The 18617-nt window shown below is 42.1% G+C and overlaps 1 protein-coding gene across 1 annotated transcript in view; it reads left to right on the top strand.

Annotated features, from left to right (window-relative positions):
* Positions 1-18617, top strand: part of LOC128064064 (uncharacterized) — a 425534-nt gene that overhangs the window by 105077 nt on the left and 301840 nt on the right. The window contains 1 exon segment of the mRNA XM_052656874.1: positions 5986-6126. Within this exon segment, the coding sequence (XP_052512834.1) occupies positions 5986-6126 (141 nt within the window).

The raw sequence follows: 18617 nt of genomic DNA, 5'->3' as shown, positions 1-18617 counted from the left end.
TTTGGTTTGAATGGATTAATTCACACTCAGCCTAGGGAGCCCAGAGCACCTCACCCAGCGTAACTTCTAAAGACTAAACTGCAAGAACTGGTGTTTTCTCTGCCTGATTCTAGTTTTGACCTCTCTCAAATTCCTGCCCTAAATCCTCCCCTACAGAGAAGTCTTAGGTGTGTTGAGTGTGAGGCTTTGAGCTCAGGACTCCTGAATGTTGGTTTGGGGGAAGAAACATCAGAAAAAAATGGGATTTGCTGATGACTCCAGTAACGGCCACACTGTAGACCTGCAGATTGATAACTTCTTGGAATGGGGACCTGACCACCTGGGATTTGTATTTATTGAAATGGTTCAGAAAGAATCTTTAGCCAAGTGGTTTCCATCTGGTTTCCCATCAAGATCACATGACCAGTGTCAGGAAATGACCTCACTGATGCCCTCCCAACAGAGTTCTATGTTGGTCCTGTGGGAGCATCACTGTGGTGTCTAGGAAGTGCTCCAGGGGATTCTAAGGGGAGGCCCGGGTTAAGGACATGCCTCCTGATCCATCTATGAGAGCTGAGCCCTGGCTTCATCCACGGAGAGGCAACAGGGTTGGTCTAGCTGGATTTGGACAGGGGAAGTCAGTCAGCTCACATCGTCTGTGTGGGCAGAGTGTTAGGAGCTCTCTATGAGGAGAGAACAGTCAAGAAATTGGTTCACAGGCTGGTCTCCAGGTAGGAATTGATTGTTCCTGAATCTCTCCTGAGAGGTCAGGAGAGGTTGATCTCAGCTTTTCAAGGTCTTTCTGTCTGTAGGAGCGGTGGTTGCAGGTTAAAGAGCTGTATTGATGCCCTCCAAAGTATTTTCTCAAAACTCAGAAGTGCGTTTGCAGCATAACATCCCCAGAGAAGACAGAGCATGAGGAAGAAGAGGCGGAAATGGCAGCTTCTGAGGTAAATATCCTGTCCTGGGTCTGGGGCTGCATCTGCTTTTCCTCCTGAAATGCCCAAATGAGAATCCACAAGCCTTTAGCTCTCTGCTCCTAATTTTCCTTCCCGGGCATCTCATCATCTTGTTTTTTCCCATTTCTTCTTATAATAGTGAAGACCAGCCCTTTGGACTACTTCCTTGTGTCCCAGAGCCTTTGCTCCATTGTCTGCATCCTCGCTTTCTATGGAGCATGATGAATTCTCAGTGTGAATCAGCGACTTTCAACTGTTGAAACTATTGTTTTTTTGAGAGATCAGCATGGGGAGTCACTCCTATCCTCACTCCCACTGGGATGTGGTTTGGCGTTGGGATTTTAGGGACGTTGTGAAATGCAGTGATGACTTAGCACCTGGATGTCATATAGATATTTAAAACAGAGATTGAAAATGTCATTTTACATAGAACCAACTCTCTTCTGTCCATGGGATTTTCCAGGCAAGAATTTTGCAGTGGGTTCCCATTTCCTCATCCCAGGGATTCTCTCCACCCCGAGACTGAAGCTACATCTCCAATATTGGCAGGCAAATTCTTTACCACTGAGCTGGCTGGGAAGCCCAGTGACTCAACTCAGGGGTCCAGAGTTTTTCAGAAAATTTTCAGAAATAAAAAGAAAAATAGGAGATGCTGTCCTTTGCATTGCTGAGACTTACTAGTTAAATGCATTATTAGGATACTAAACAGGGAAGTATATGTGAAATGAAGTTTGCATTAAATTGACATTTTTAAATGTTAGGTTCAAGTTATAATTTCATTGTTAATTCCAGAGTGCCCAGGCAGTGATTGTACATCTTTCATGTGATTCATTTACACCATGACATCTGATGTCCACTGGTTCTGGAGACGTCTCTCTGACATCATGAGACTATGAAGTTCAAACTTCTCTCTCTCTTTAAACAGGTTGTGGAAAAAAGGAATAAGGAATGTGTGGAAATGCTCATAGTTAATGGAGAAACTCCCCATCTTCTTGGTTTCTCTTTGCTTCTGAGAAAGAACACTCATTGTGTTGATTATAGATGGTGGGTTTTCAGGGTAGGCGAATTGATCACTCAAGCCCAGGTGTGATGTTTACAGAACACTCCAGGCCCAAATCACAGACACAGTCTTTTTACCACGTATTTGTATTTTTTCAAAATATTTACAACAATCATAATGGTGCCATTCTGTTTTCCAGTGTGTTGAAAGATAAAGCTCAACACAAATAATACAGTTTTTCAAGAAAGAAAAGCTTCAGAACCAGTAGTCCTAATTTATCTTATACTGTTGTGTATGTTTCCACCCTAAATGTATCCAAAATGTACAAAGAATATCATCCACAAGTAGATGTATATATGTTAACCCTTTAAAAATGATCTTGATTTTATTGACATGAATAGCTTTAATATTCTTAGTAAGTATAATCTCATTGTATCCCTTTGTGCAGAAAAATGTTGAAATTATTTGATGATTTTTTTTCTTGTTTTGGTATTCTCCTGTTATACAAAGTTCGTTTGAAAAATACACTGATTTATTTGTTTGGCTCGGCTGTGTCTTAGTTGTAGCAGGCAGGATCTTGGAGCCATGTGGGAGATTTTGTTGACGCTGGAAAGCTTTAGCTGTGGGGTGTAGGATCTATTTCTCTAAGCAGGTATTGAACCCATCCCCCTGCCTTGGGAGCTGAGAGTCTTAGTCATGGACTGTCGGAATGTTTCACAGTAGGAGTCCTGTTTGCCCTTTCCTAAGCCCTCTGTTACTTTTCAGTTCCTGTCAGGAGCAAGAAGAGTGACAAGCCACTCCCAGGACTGAGATAATAGAGATGGGATGCTTGCATAGGATTTCCTTCATTAGCTTTCCCATTTGGTGAAAAGGATTATTTAAGACCCTCTTTTATATTGTAAAGTAAAATAAAGTAAAAAAAAAAAAAAAAAAAAGACCCTCTTTTGATATGGATCCTGGAGAGGGAAATGGCAACCCACTCCAGTATTCTTGCCTGGAGAATCCCATGGACTGAGAAGACTACTGGGTTACAGTCCACAGGATTGCAAAGAGTCAGACACGACTGAGTGACTTCACTTTAACTTTCACTTTGACATGGAGAGAAAGTGAAGAGGAACTAAAAAGCCTCTTGATGAAATTCAAAGAGGACAGTTAAAAAGTTCGCTTAAAACTCAGCATTCAGAAAAATAAGATCATGGCATCTGGTCCCATCACTTCATGGGAAATAGATGGGGAAACAGTGGAAACAGTGTCAGACTATTTTGGGGTGTTCCAAAATCACCGCAGATGGTGATTGCAGTCATGAAATTAAAAGACGCGTACTCCTTGGAAGAAAAGTCATGACCAACCCAGATAGCATATTAAAAAGCAGAGACACTACTTTGCCAACAAAGGTCCATCTAGTCAAGGCTATGGTTTTTCTAGTGGTCATGAGTGGATGTGAGAGTTGGGACTGTGAAGAAAGCTGAGTGCCGAAGAATTGATGCTTTTGAACTGTGGTGTTGGAGAAGACTCTTGAGAGTCCCTTGGACTGCAAGGAGGTCAAACCAGTCCATCCTAAAGGAGATCATTCCTGGGTGTTCATTGGAAGGACTGATGCCAAAGCTGAAACTTCAATACTTTGGCCAGCTCATGTGAAGAGTTGACTCATTGGAAAAGACCCTGATGCTGGGAGGGATTGGGGGCAGGAAGAGAAGGGGATGACAGATGAGATGGCTGGATGACATCACTCGATGGACATGAGTTTAAGTGAACTCCAGGAGTTGGTGATGGACAGGAAGGCCTGGCGTGCTGCGATTCATGGGGTCGCAAAGAGTCGGACATGACTGAGCAACTGAACTGAACTGAAGGAATGTTTGCTATATATTTGCAGAAAGGTGGAACAACAACATTATTGATTTTAAATTGTTTCTTTTGCACATCCAAGACACTATAAAAACTATCAGAAAGATATGTAGTATATAGTAAATAGTTTAAATTATTGTTGCTCCTTATTAGGACTGTAAAATTTATAAAACACTTGAAATTCAAAAGTAAGTATGAATGCTTGCATTACTTATTATTACAAGTACTTATTATAAGTACTTATCGTACTTCATTACTGTTCAAAACGGTCATTCATGGAGCAGAATTTTCAACATTATTAGTTTAAAAAAGCTTGTTAAAAATACTAAGAAAAAAAAATAAGCTTGTTAAAATAAATGACACATTTGTCCCACTCAAGAACTCTTGGATCAGAGTATGCTTTTTAAAAATATTACCTGTTTCCTTGATTGACAGTTCATCCTGTGTCATACAAATACAACACTCAAAAATAAATATGCCGGGAATACCTTGGTGGCCTAGTGGTTAGGACTTTGTGCTTTCACTGCAGGGTCCGAGGTTCATTCCCTGGTCAGGGAACTAAGATCCCACAAGCCAGGTGGTGTGGCCCTCCCCCCAAAAAAGAAATGCCAATGTTGTTCTGATTATTTTATCATTTCTCTTCCAGATCAGAATATTTTCTGAAATGGTTTGTGGGTCACATCTCGTCATTTGTTGGGTTAGGAATTTGGTAGAAAATATTGCTGTGTAAAAAGTATACACCAAACACTCTCCTATATCGAAACCAGTTCTGTGAGCTTGTTTTTGTCATCTTGGAGCACATTAGGAAGTCTTCTCACAGCCACATGTCATCTGTACTTTGTATTTCCGGGACCCCTGATGTTCCAGGTTGTGACCATAGATTTCACTCAAGAGGAGTGGGTTGCCTGGACCTCAGTCAATGGGAAGTGTACAGGTACATGATGTTAGAGAACTATAGGAACTTGGCCACTTTGGTTGAGGATAACTTCCTTCCAGAATCTCTTATCTACTCTCAGGGTTTTGGTTCCTGCATTTCTAGAATGTCTCTTGGACTCTTCTGCCTCTTTTAATAGCGTTTCAGATCCCTGCTTTCTGTGGGAAAATGGGAAATTGTGAATTTAGAAAGAAGACTTCATGATGATTTAAATTTTTTTCTTCCTTGATGTAATCTGCCTACTTCTAGGTTAGTGCTAATTCTATAAGTTCTGTGATACAAAATGGTATCACCCTCCTCTTCAAATCCAATTTCCGCTACTTACTTTTGCGTTGTAGTAAGTGACCAGAATGTCAGGATCTGGTTTTTATGTATAAGTTAGTGTTGTATAGGTGCTTTCGATAAACTATTTGGGGAGGTCTTTTTCTAGGCTGTCTTATTCTACCATGCATTCTCTTCTCACCTGGATACATATTAGATTGGAAAGTGATGAATCTCTAGCAAAACAAATATTCCATTCTCTGATGAACAGGTCTTGTGGTCTCTAAGGTGCACCTGGTCACTTTTCTGGAGCAAATGAAGGATCCCAGGAGTATAAGGAGAATGGAAACAATGGCCATGTACCCAGGTACATGTGAATGGATGGAGCCGATGACTCAGGTGAGAGATCCAAGCATCAGTGAGGAAGTCATTCTTCGTCATGTGTTTTCGGAAGATCTGCTTCATTGGAAACGATTTTGGAGAAGTCTGGATTTATTTCTGTTTCTGTCATAGATGGCTATCACCTGCTGCCTTCTTCCTATTAAACCATGATGAAATCTTGTCTGGTGATTACCTTTCTCTTTCACAGTGAGAACTAAAATGCTCTTCTTGGCTTATGACAACCTGCACGAACTGGTTGCTGTTTCATTTCTTGAGAGCCCTAATGAAACTGTGTACAGTTCTGAGTAACTATGATGTTCCATTTATCAAATATCAGGTCTTTCTATAAAGATACTCATATTGGAGAGAAGACTTATAATTGTAGTGAATATGGTAAAGTTTCTAATCAGTCTTCAGAACTTATTCAACAGTAGACTATTCAGAATCCACAAAAAGAAAAGAAGTGTAAGAAATGTATAAAAGTCTTTACTCACTCATCCAAGTAGCGATTGGATGATTCATACAGATCGGAAACTTTTCAAATGTACAATTTGGCAAAGCCTTTAGCCACAGTTCACATCTTAGTCACCATCAGTGAATCCATACTGGCCAGAAATCTTACAAAGTTATAAATGTAAGGAATGTGGCAAAGTGTTTATCTATTGCTCATATCTTAATTGGCATCAGCAAATTCATACTGGGGAGAAACCTTATAAATGTACAAAGTGTGGCAAAGCCTTTTATCAGAACTCAAATCTTACTTAACAGCAACGAATTTATACTGGAAAGAAAACTTATAAATGTAAGGATTGTGTCAAAGCCATTCACCAGATGTCAAGTTTTTCTCAACATCAGTGAATTTACAAGCCGTGCACTTCACCCAGTGTCACTTATAAAGGCCTGAACCCCAAGTACTGCAACTTTCTCTGCCTGGTTCTAGCCTTGACCTCCCTCGGGGTGCACTTTTTGTTAATTGTTTCAGGTCCTTGTAATAAATTCACCTATTTCCATTTCCTTGTGTTCTGCTGTTTAACTGAGACTTTTCAGCGACTTGTATAGGCTTATTTAAGCAAATGTAAATTTAACAGTCAAAACACCTATAAAACTCTGAACTAATGTTTATAAAATATTACCTTATATATTTCTTAGCACATGTTTCTTGTCTAGGCTTAAAGAACTCTTTTTTCAAGGGAGGGAATTATGTTTATAATTATGGCTGATTCACATCCTTGTATGCCAGAAACCAACACAACATTGTAAAGCAATTTTCCTCCAATTAAAAAATAAAATTTTTAAAAGAACCATTTTTCATGGCTTTGACGTACATTAAATGCCATTTATATAAATAAATGAATGTATACTTTAGCAGTGAAAAAACTAAGAAGAAATGCCAAATGGTCTGGTATTCCCATCTCTTGAAGAATTTTCCATAGTTGGTTGTGATCTACATAGTCAAAGGCTTCAGCATAGTCAATGAAGCTGAAGTAGATGTTTTTCTGGAATTCTCTAGCTTTTTCTATGATCCAACGGATGTTGAAAATTAGATCTCTGGTTCCTCTGCGTTTTCTAAATTCAGTTTGTAAATCTGAAAGCTTTTGCTTCTTTGAAGCCTAGCTTGAAGGAATTTGAGCACGACCTTCCTAGCCTGTGAGATGAGTGCAATTGTGTGGTAGTTAGCACATTCTTTGTTGTTATCCTTCTTTGGGGTTGGAATGAACACAGACCTTGTCCAGTCCTGTGGCCCCTGCTGAGTTTTTCAAGTTTGGTGGCATATTGAGTGCAGGACTTTCACAGCATCATCTTTTAGGGTTTGAAATAGCTCAGCTGGAATTCCATCACCTCCACTAGCCTTGTTGGTAGTGAAGCTTCCTAAGGCCCACTTGACTTCACACTCCAGGATGACTGGCTCTAGGTGAGTGATCACACCATCATGGCTCCATCCCCAAGAAAAAGAAAGGCAAAAGTGGTTGTCTGAGGAGGCCTTACAAATAGCTGAAAAAAGAAGAGAAGCGAGAGACAAAGGAGAAAACAAAAGAATTCCACCTGCTGAATATGGAGCCAGAGTCCTAAAAGTGAGTCCTCGTCATAGCTGTGCCTCAAACTATATGGATGGAAGCGCTGCTAGTGAGCACGAGGTTTCTATGAATATAACTCGAGAATACCAAATTGGAAGTACAGCAGGCCTCTTCCTCTGGTAGTGCTGTTAGTGGATCAGAGGAGGCGCTCTGGTGGCTTCTGTCTCAACTCCTTAGATATTCTTTCTGTGAAATCTGTGAGAATGAACTGGAAGGATTGGCACTAATAGTTGAAGGACTAAAATCACTTTTTCCTTGCTGGGCAGCCCTTCCCCACTTTTGCTACACTCAGAAGGGACATCTTGGTTGTTGTTCATCCCTTTATGACTCACCCCTTCTACTGCACTCAGGATTGTACTCAGGAATATGCACAAGTACACGGAAGATGGATACTTTCCCTAGTAGTCCTAGCTTGGGGAACATTACAGAAGGCTACTCTGTTGCACTCTAGGTGGCATGACAGAAAGAGCAGAAATCAGACAAAGATCTTAATGATGGACATTAATTAATTAATGATGGACATTAATGACTGGACATTAATCTGGGATGCCATCAGGTCTACACTTGGTGCATATTCATCCCACCTCAGTGGTAGAACCAGAAAGGACAGATAAGGCACCTGTGTCAGTAAGGGACAGACTAAGTCCAACCAGAAAAGGAAAGCTTCAGTGGAAAGTCGGTCTCCACCCTCATCTAGAGCAGGTAGGGATGCCTCCGGTGGAAAACAGCCACAGCTGTGGATGCCTCTTTTTTCTCTCTCACAGATAGGAGTTAACAGCTCCAGAATCAAACTTTTATATATATTTAAAATGCTGGAACAGGTTTTATACCCAGAGTTTTAAAAAGACATGCCTGATCTTCTATGATACCAAATAGTCATGATAATCCTTTTGAAGATGGGGAACGCAGGCCAGTTGAAGTCTCTTAATTATGATACTGTTTTACAATTGGAATGGTTCTGTAGAAAACAAGGGAAATGGGTAGAAGTGATATATGTCTTGCTCTTTATCTCTCTTCAAGACATGCCAGATTTATTTCCTAAGGGTACAGATTTGGGTGTGAAACCTTCAGATCCATCCTGTCGTCTTACTTTGCCCCTGTATCCAGGGTCCCAACTAAACAGGCTGAGAATCAGGGCACCCTTCCAGAAGAGGTTACCTCACTCTTGGTAGAAATTCAAACAGTCCCGATTGTGGTCAAGACTATTTAGAGGACCCAAAAAGTACATAGAAGCTTTTATGGGACTAACTTTATTTTATGAGCTTATTGGAGAGATGTAAAGTATGTCTTGGGGCAGATGCTGATGCCTGACTTGAGAGCTTGAGTTTGGGGGGAAGCTACTACTTTTGGAGATGAATGGCTGGAAGGCAAGGGGAAAGAAGGAACATGAAATAGCCCTGCTCCTTACTGAGACTCAAGAAGTTCCCATAACAGAGCCACTTTGTCGGATGGATTCTTGAAGGACTTAAGCTAGGGCATGCTAAGCCTTCCAACTATGCTAACTTGGTTCACATAGAACAAGAATGAAGGAAACTCCGGGTAAAGTCCTAGATAGACTACAGGAGGGTCTCTGCAAGTTTACTGATATTTGTTCATCTTGAAAGTGCAGAAGGAGGAGTAATCTTAAAGGATAGATTTCTCACTCAGTTGGCTCCAGATATCTGCCTACGTTATGAAAACAGTCATTTGGATCAAATCAGTCTTTAGAAAAACTGTTACAGCTGGCTCAGACAGTATATTACAACAGAGAATACAAGGAGGAAAATAAGAGGCAAAAAAGAACCAGACCAAAGAATGAAGTCCCCAAAATGGCTGTTAGATCCGCTCTGAAACAGCCTAAGGAACAATGGCCAGAGGAACCCAACTGAAAAGGGATAGACATGTTATTATTGTGCAAAGGAGGGACATCTCAAGTGAGATTACCCTCAGTTGTCTAAGCCACCCCTGGCTCCATGTCCATGCCCATGTCTGCAAAGGACCACACTGGAGGAGATACTGCCCTATGAGGCATAGCGCCCAGGGGTCGAGCTCTCAAGGCAATTGGGACTGAAGGTGCCTGGGGGTTCCCACACAAGCTCCCATCCTAATTACACCTAAGGAACCCAGGGTATTAATAATAATTGTGGGAGTCCAATCCATCGATTTCCTTTTGGACACTGGGGCAACTTTCTCTGTGTACTTAAGCCCCTGGTCCACTTTCCTCCCCATCCATTACCATAGTGGGGCTGTCTGGATAAGCCCAAGGATTATACAGTGGATTGTAAAAGGTTTTATGTTGATTATGTGTAAAATTAATATAGTAATAAAAGTGGTTGTTGTTTAAGTGTTTAGGTTGATGTGTAATGAATGAAATGTTAATCTACCACCAACATTAACGTTTCCAACAAATGTAAGGTTTCAGGGAAAAGACTGGAATAATAAAACCATTTGGTACCACATTGGGATGGCATCTGTAGAAATTAGTTTACTTACTGGTCTTAAACCTCAAATAATTTCCTATATTTGTCATCATTTCTCTATTGTACCTTTTCCCCCTCTCTGTAACTACAGGGACATTGTGACGGTTCTAATAAGAAGGATATTGAGAGTTTACCTGAACTGCTCCGTGCTGTTGCTGCCTCAGCATCTGTCTGAGGAGCAGGCAGCCTCCAGGTCCTTGAACTCACACCAGCCAGTCCTGTGAGCACCTGCACTAAATGACCACCTTCCTTGAGATCAGCAGTTTTACAGAACCTCAGGTTCTACTTCACAGGCCCACCTCTTCAATGACAACCTCAGAGAGCTCACCAGAATCCTGCTCATCTTGGTCTGAATTGACCAATCGACTCTCAGCCTCGGGAGCCCAGAGCACTTCACCCAGGATCACTTATAAAGACCTGAACCCCGAATACTGGAGATTTCTCTGCCTGGTTCTAGCCTTGATACCAACCTCCCTTGGTTCTAACCTCTCTTGGGGCCCTCTTGGCTTGCTGTGAATTCTCTCAGGACCTAGAGTCATAAACTCATCTCCCTCATATCTGGTGTGAAGTTTCGTTGAACTGAGACATTCCACAGACTGCCACAGTCTCATTTTAACAAGTGAAAATTTTGAAAACTCACAAGAACTACAATTAAAAGTCATGTTGTTAATATTGTGAACAAATAATCATAAAATTTTACACTATATACTTCTTAGCACATGTTTCTCGTCTATGCTTAAAGAAGCTTCTTTCCATGGCTTTGGCATACATTGAATGAAATATATAATAAATATATGAATGTTTACATTAGCACTGAGAAAGCTATGAAGAGTGTGTCTGTATACATATTTGTACACTGGCCTTTTGAAGAATTTAGAAATGTTAGATCAATATTGATATTTTTAACTTTTTTATTATTTACTAAGAATTCAGAAAGGGCAGATTTAAAATTTTGGTCTACTTTAAATTGAGTTCGTTTTCCCAAAACTTCATGAATCTATGTTTTTAAGAAAACTCCATTCTGCTTTAAGTTTTCATTTTTTAAGGAACTTCCATGCTGTTCTCTTTAGTGACTGCAGCAGTCTGCATTCCCACCAACAGTGTGGGATGGTTGCCTATTTCCCACACCCTCTCTAGCATTTATGATCTTATTTGCAGGCTCTTTGATAATGGTCATTCTGACTGGTGTGGGGTGTGCTCTCATTGTAGTTTTGATTTCCATTTCTCAAATAGTTAGCAATGTTGAGCATCTTTCATGTGCTTGGTGGCCATCTAAATATCTGGAGAATTGAGTTCTTCTGTCCATTTTTTGATTGGGTTGTTTGTTTCCTTGAAATTAAGCTTTTTGATATTTAAAATCAGTTTTGATATTATTATTTAAAGTTAATTTGGTACTAGGGCCTTCCCTGATAGCTCAGTTGGTAAAGAATCCGCCTGCAATGCAGGAGACCCTGGTTTGATTCCTGGGTCAGGAAGATCCACTGGAGAACGAATAGGCTACCCATTCCAGTATTCTTGGACTTCCCTTGTAGCTGAGCTGGTAAAGAATCCTCCTGCAATTTGGGAAACCTGGGTTCGATTCCCTGGGTTGGAAAGATCCCCTGGAAAAGGGAAAGCCTATCCACTCCAGTATTCTGGCCTGGAGAATTCCATGGACTAGTCCAGTCCCAAAGAAAGGACTTCCCTGGTGGCATCCCAAAGAAAAGCAATGCCAAAGAATGTTCAAACTACCGCACACTTGCACTCATCTCACACGCTAGCAAAGTAATGCTCAAAATTTTCCAAGCCAGGCTTCAATAATATGTGAACCATGAATTTCCAGATGTTCAAGCTGGGTTTAGAAAAAGCAGATGAACCAGAGATCAAATTACAAACATCCCTTGGATCCTAGAAAAAGCAAGAGATTTCCAGAAAAACATCTACTTTTGCATTATGAACTACACCAAAGCCTTTGACTGTGTGGATCACAACAAACTGGAAAATCCTTAAAGAGATGGGAATACCAGACCACCTGACCTACCTCCTGAGAAATCTGTATGCAGGTCAATCAAGAAGCAACAATTAGAACTTGACATGGAACAACAGACTGGTTCCAGATCGGGAAAGGAGTACGTCAAGGCTGTATATTGTCACCCTGCTTATTTAACTTAAATGCAGAGTACATCATGTGAGATGCTGGGCTGGATGAAGCACAAGCTGCAATCAGGATTGCCAGGAGAAATATCAATAACCTCAGATATGCAGATGACACCATCCTTATGGCAGAAAGTGAAGAAGAACTAAAGAGCCTCGAAAGAGAAGAGTGAAAAATTTGGCTTAAAATTCAACATTCAGAAAAATAAGATCATGGCATCTGGTTCCATCACTTCATTGCAAATAGATGGTGAAACAATGGCAGACTTTATTTTGGGGGGGCTCCAAAATCACTGCAGATGGTGACTGCAGCCATGAAATTAAAAGATGCTTGCTCCTTGGAAGAAAAGCTATGACCAACCTAGACAGCCTATTAAAAAGCAGAGACATTACTTTACCAACAAAGGTCGGTATAGTCAAAGTTTTGGTTTTTCCGGTAGTCATGTATGGATGTGAGACTTGGGCTATAAAGAAAGCTGAGCACCAAAGAATTGATGTTTTTGAACTGTGGTGTTGGAGAAGACTCTTGAGAGCCCCTTGGACTGCCAGAAGGTCCAACCAGTCCATCCTAAGGGAAATCAGTCCTGTTCATTGGAAGGACTGATGTTGAAGCTGAAACTCCAATACTTTGGCCACATGATGTGAAGAGCTGACTCATTGGAAAAGACCTTTATGCTGGGAATGATTAAAGGCAGGAGAAGAAAGGGATAACAGAGGATGAGATGGTTGGATGGCATCACCGATGCGATGGAGATGAGTTTGAGTATGCACTGGGAGTTGGTGATGGACAGGGAGGCCTGATATGCAAAGAGTCGGACAGGACTGAACGACTTTCACTTTGATATTATAGTCAGTGTTTGCCAGGGATTGCAAAGGTGGGGCTATGAATATTCTGAATCTAGAGAATTTCCAGGACCATGAAATAATCTGTGTAAAACTGCCATGATGGGCACATGTTATTATACATTAGCCCAGACTCATAGTATGCAAATGCTTACATAGATGGTGTTAGTCTAAAGAATCTGCCTGCCAATGCAGGAAACACAGGTTCGATCCCTAGGTTACAAAGATCCCCTAGAGAAAGGAATGGATCCCCATTCCAGTATTCTAGGAAGTTTATCCATTTAATGTCCATGTAGATTCATTTGTGGTGGTAGTCGTTTAGTCACTCAGTCATGTTCAACTCTTGCGAGTCCCATGAACTGTAGCCTGCCAGTCTCTTCTGTCCATGGACTTTCCCAGGCAAGAATACTTGAGTGGGTTGCCATTTCCTTCTCTAGGAGATCTTCTTGACTCAGGGATCAAACCTGCATCTCCTGCATTGCAGGTGGATTCTTTACCAACTGAGCTACAAGGGATGCTTGTAGATTCGGTAGTGATGACAAATGTCTCCTCTGGTAGGGAAAGATAAGTAGAGATGCTCTCCACGTGGGGAACCATGAGCTGTAAGGGAAAACTCTGCACCTTATTCTCAGTGGTGCTGTGAAATGAAATGATCCATTAAAAAAAAAAAAAATCTCTAAAAAGAAAAGTCATTGGTCCCGGTTCATGCACACTGAATATATTGTACTGAATATTTAAAGTATTCATTTAAGTCATATAATATTATAAAATGAATATGCTTCTTCTAATTTTATTAACATTACCTTTAAAGATGTGAGAAAATATTATATAACTCCCAAAATGGAGCAGGGAACAAACTGCAGCAAGATGATTCAAAAAACCTAGAAAGATACACACACTAAATAGACCAACAACTACACACTCATGTGTTAATTTTCTTCAATATCATTCATTTTATAACTCAGATCATTCTTTTGATGGTCTAAATATGCATTTAGAGCATCATTTTCAAAGTCTAAGGTTCTTCATTTGAATAGATTTAACCCATCATCCACTGGTGCTCCTGGTCTATGTTCAAAGAAAGCTGTGATGGAAACATCTTCAGACTCCTGGTCTAAAAGATGCAGGCCCCCTACCTGCAGATAGGTGATCACAATGCAAATCATTTTGTGAAAACATGTGGCCCCAGACTTGGGAGGGAGTGAAAAGAGCTAAGGACTCGAGGTATCTTTGCAGAATTCTGAGACCAAAGCCTTCACAAAAACAAGGTCAGCAGGTAATTCCCACCAAGCGCTCACTCCCACCTCCCCTCCTCCAAGGGCATGGCACCAGGTCCTGGAGGACTGCACACATCCAAGAAAGAGCCCCTCCTCAGGGAGTCAGGCTGACCATCTGTGTGTCTAGAAGTTCCCACTTTACAGACTCTTTTCATGTCCCCACCTCAGACCTGCATATTCATAATCTTTCAGAGTGGGACTCTGACCTGGAGGGGTTTGTATTCACGGAAATGTTTCAGAAAGAATCTTTAACCAAGTGCTTTCCATCTGGTTTCCCATCAAGATCACGTGACAAATGTTAAGCAATAACTTCACCAGTGCCTTCCCCACAGAGTTCTCTATTGGTCCTGTGGAGCATCAAGTCTGGTTTGTAGGATGTGCTCCAGGGGATTCCAAGGGGAGGCCCGGGTTAAGGACGTGGCTCCTGGTCCGTTTGTAAGAGCTGAAGCCAGGCTTCATTCTGAAGAGAAATTAGTCTAGCTGGATTTGGACCAGGGAAGTCAGTCAACTCACATCATCTGTGTGAGCAGAGGGTTAGGAGCTCTCTCTGAGGACAGAACAATCAAGAAATTAGTTCACAGGCTGGTCTCCAGGTTCAGTTCAGTTCAGTCGCTCAGTCGTGTCTGACTCTTTGCGACCCCATGAATCGCAGCACGCCAGGCCTCCCTGTCCATCACCAACACCTGGAGTTCACTCAGACTCAGGTCCATCGAGTCAGTGATGCCATCCAGCCATCTCATCCTCTGTCGTCCCCTTCTCCTCCTGCCCCCAATCCCTCCCAGCATCAGAGTCTTTTCCAATGAGTCAACTCTTCGCATGAGGTGGCCAAAGTACTGGAGTTTCAGCTTTAGCATCATTCCTTCCAAAGAAATCCCAGGGCTGATCTCCTTCAGAATGGACTGGTTGGATCTTCTTGCAGTCCAAGGGACTCTCAAGAGTCTTCTCCAACACCACAGTTCAGAAGCATCAATTCTTCGGCGCTCAGCCTTCTTCACAGTCCAACTCTCACATCCATACATGACCACAGGAAAAACCATAGCCTTGACTAGACGGACCTTAGTTGGCAAAGTAATGTCTCCAGGTAGGAAGTGATTGTTCCTGAATCTTTCCTGAGACAGAGGTCAGGAGAGGTCAGTCTTTTCAGCTTTTCAACATCCTCTGTCTGTAGGTGCATTAGTTGCAGGTTAAAGAGCTGTGTTGATGCCTTTGAAGGTATTTTCTCAATACGCAGGTGTGAGTTTGCTGCATAACGTCCCCAGACAAGATGCAGAGCACAAGGAAGAAGAGGAAATGGCAGCTTCTCAGGTAAATGTCCTGTCCCAAGTCTGGGGCTGTGTCTGCTTTTCCTCAGGAAATGCCTCTGGTGAGAATCTGCAAACCTTTACTTCACTACTTTTAATTTTTTGCCTGGGGTCTTTGCTATCAACTTATTTTTTTCCTTTTCTTCTTATAATAGTGAAGACGAGCTCTTTAGACTACTTCTCCCTTGTGTCCCAGAGCCTTTTCTCCATTTTCTGCATCCCGGCTTTCTATGGAGCACGATGAATTCTCTGCATGAATTAGTGACTTTCTGCTGGTGAAAATACTCCCTTGGTGAGAGATCAGAATGAGGAGTCACTGGTATCTGAGATTGCCACTGGGATGTGGTTTGGTGTTGGGATCTTAGAGAAGTCGGAGAAATGCCCTGAGAAATTTATGTCTGGATGCAATTCAGCTGTTTAAAACAGGACTGAGAAAATATCCTTATAAATGGAATCAGCTCAGTAGTCCAGAATTTTTCAGAAAAGTTTCAGAAATAAAAAGATAACTAGGAGATCCTGTCCTCTGTAACGCTAACACTTCCTAGTTAAGTGAATTAGTAGGATACTAAACAGGGGAAGTATATGTGAAATGACATTGGCATAAAACTGACATTTTTTTGTTAGACTAAACTTACAATTTCCTTATTTTTTCCAAAATACCCAGGCAGTGTATGTTCCGTGTGATCCATTTATACTATATCTGTTGTCCACTGGTTCTGGTGATTTCACTAAGATTATCAGGCTATGAAGATCGTATATTTTTCCTCTGTCTTTGAATATTGTTTTCGCTTTGGCTCAGTCTCTTCATTCTTTCTGGAGTTATTTCTCCACTTTTCTCCAGTAGCATATTGAACAACTATCGACCTGGGAAGTTCATCTTTCAATGTATATCTTTTTGCCTTTTCATAGTCTTCATGGGGTTCTCAAGGCATGAATACTGAAGTGGTTTGCCATTCCCTTCTCCAGTGAACCACGTTTTGTCAGAATTCTCCACCATGACCCATCCGTCTTGGGCAGCCCTACGTGACATGGTTCATAGTTGCACTGAGTTAGACAAGGCTGTGGTCCATGTGATTAGATTGGTTAGTTTTCTGTGATTGTGGTTTTCATTCTGTCTGCCCTCTGATGGAGAAGGATAGAGGCTTATGGAAGCTTCCTGATGAGAGAGACTGACTGAGGGGAAAACTGGGTCTTGTTCGGATGGGTGGGGCCATGCTCAGTAAATCTTCAATCCAATTTTCTGTTGATGGGCAGGGCTGAACTTCCTCCCTATCGTTTGACCTAAGACCAAAGATGGTGGAGGTAATGGACTTCCTTCCAAAGGTCCTGTGCAAGCACTGCTGCACTTAGTGCCCCCGACTCTGCAGCAGGCCACCACCACCCCACGCTTCCGCTGGAGACTCCTGGACACTCACAGGCAAGTCTGGGTCAGTTTCTTGTGGGGTCACTGCTCCTTTCTAGGTCCTGGTGCACACAAGGTCTTGTCTGTGTCCTCCAAGAGTCTGTTTCTTCAGTCCTGTGTAAGTTCTATAATCAAATCCCACTGGCCTCCAAAGTCAAGTTCCTTGGGAGTTTTCAGTCCCTTTGCCAGATCCCCAGGTTGGGAAATCTGTTGTGGGTCCTGAAACTTTCTTAACAATGTGAGAATTTCTTTGTTATAATTGTTCTGCAGTTTGTGGGTCATCTGCTTGGCTGCTCTATAGTGAGGTTAATGACGACTTCCTCCAAGAGGGCTTATGCCACAGGCTGCGTGACCAGGTCTCCTGCACCCAGAGCCCCTGCCCCTGTGGAAGGCCACTGCTGACCTGTACCTCTGAGGGAGCACTCAAACACAGTTCTGGCTCAGTCTCTCTGGGGTCTCTGGGTCCTGGTGTGCAAAATGTTTTGTTTGAGCCCTCTGAGGGTCTCTGGCGGGCATGGAGTTTGATTCTAAATGTGATTTCACCCCTCCACCATCTTTCTGGGACTTCTCCTTTGCCCTTGGACGTGAGGTATCATTTTTTAGTGGGGTCCAACCTTCTCCTGTCAGAGGTCGTTCAGCAGTGAGTTGTAATTTTGGAGTTATTGCAGAAGATGAGCACACGTCCTTGTACTCCACCATCTTAGGCTCATTCCTTTCCTTGGGTGAGGATAATTCCTCCCAGGATCTTATTTACCCTCAAGGTTTTGGTTTCTGCATTTCTAGAATGCCTCCTGAAACCTTTTGCTTCCTACAAGAGTGTCACATATCTGCTTTCTAGGGGAAAATGGCATTTATGACATTTGACAGAAAGATTTTATTATGAGTCCTTATAATTCTAACCTTCTATCTTAATGTAACCTGTCTTCTTCATTCTTATTGTTGGTAAGTCGCTAGTTGACTCCAACTCTTTGGGATCCCATGGAATACAGCAAGCCAGGCTTCCCTATCTTTGGTCAGCTCCCAGTGTGTGCTCAAACTCATGTTCATTGAGTCAATAATGCCACCAACCATGCCTTCTGCTGGTCCCTTTTCCTTTTGCCTTCACTCTTTCCCAGTGTAAACTACAAATTGGCACTTGCCAATAGCATTGCCAATGACTGAGTCACAAGGGCATTTGCTATCTGCCTCTATGGAGATTGAACCCCATGCTGCATAGCTGTTGCCCTTCAACAACCCCAGAGGGAGTTCAGGGTGGAGTGAGGCACTCTGTGCCCCAGGGAATTTGGTGGGACAGGTCTTTAGATAGTTGGATGTTTTTAGGAATAGATTTTATGATCTCAATCCTTGCATCTCCTCGTGTATTCAGTTCAGTAGCTCAGTCATGTCCGACTCTTTGCGACCCCATGAATCGCTGCACGCCAGGCCTCACTGTCCATCACCAACTCCCGGAGTTCACTCAGACTCACGTCCATCGAGTCAGTGATGCCATCCAGCCATCTCATCCTGTCGTTCCCTTCTCCTCCTGCCCCCAATCCCTCCCAGCATCAGAGTCTTTTCCAATGAGTCAACTCTTCGCATGAGGTGGCCACAGTACTGGAGTTTCAGCATCATTCCCTCCAAAGAAATCCCAGGGCTTATCTCCTTCAGAATGACTGGTTGGATCTCCCTGCAGTTCAAGGAACTCTCAAGAGTCTTCTCCAATACGACGGTTCAAAAGCATCAATTCTTCGGCGCTCAGCCCTCTTCACAGTCCAACTCTCACATCCAT

This window comes from Budorcas taxicolor, chromosome 18 (assembly GCF_023091745.1).
Source record: "Budorcas taxicolor isolate Tak-1 chromosome 18, Takin1.1, whole genome shotgun sequence".
Lineage (NCBI taxonomy): Eukaryota > Metazoa > Chordata > Mammalia > Artiodactyla > Bovidae > Budorcas > Budorcas taxicolor.
The sequence above is the reverse complement of the archived record's forward strand: the minus strand, read 5'-3'. Positions and strand labels throughout refer to the sequence as shown.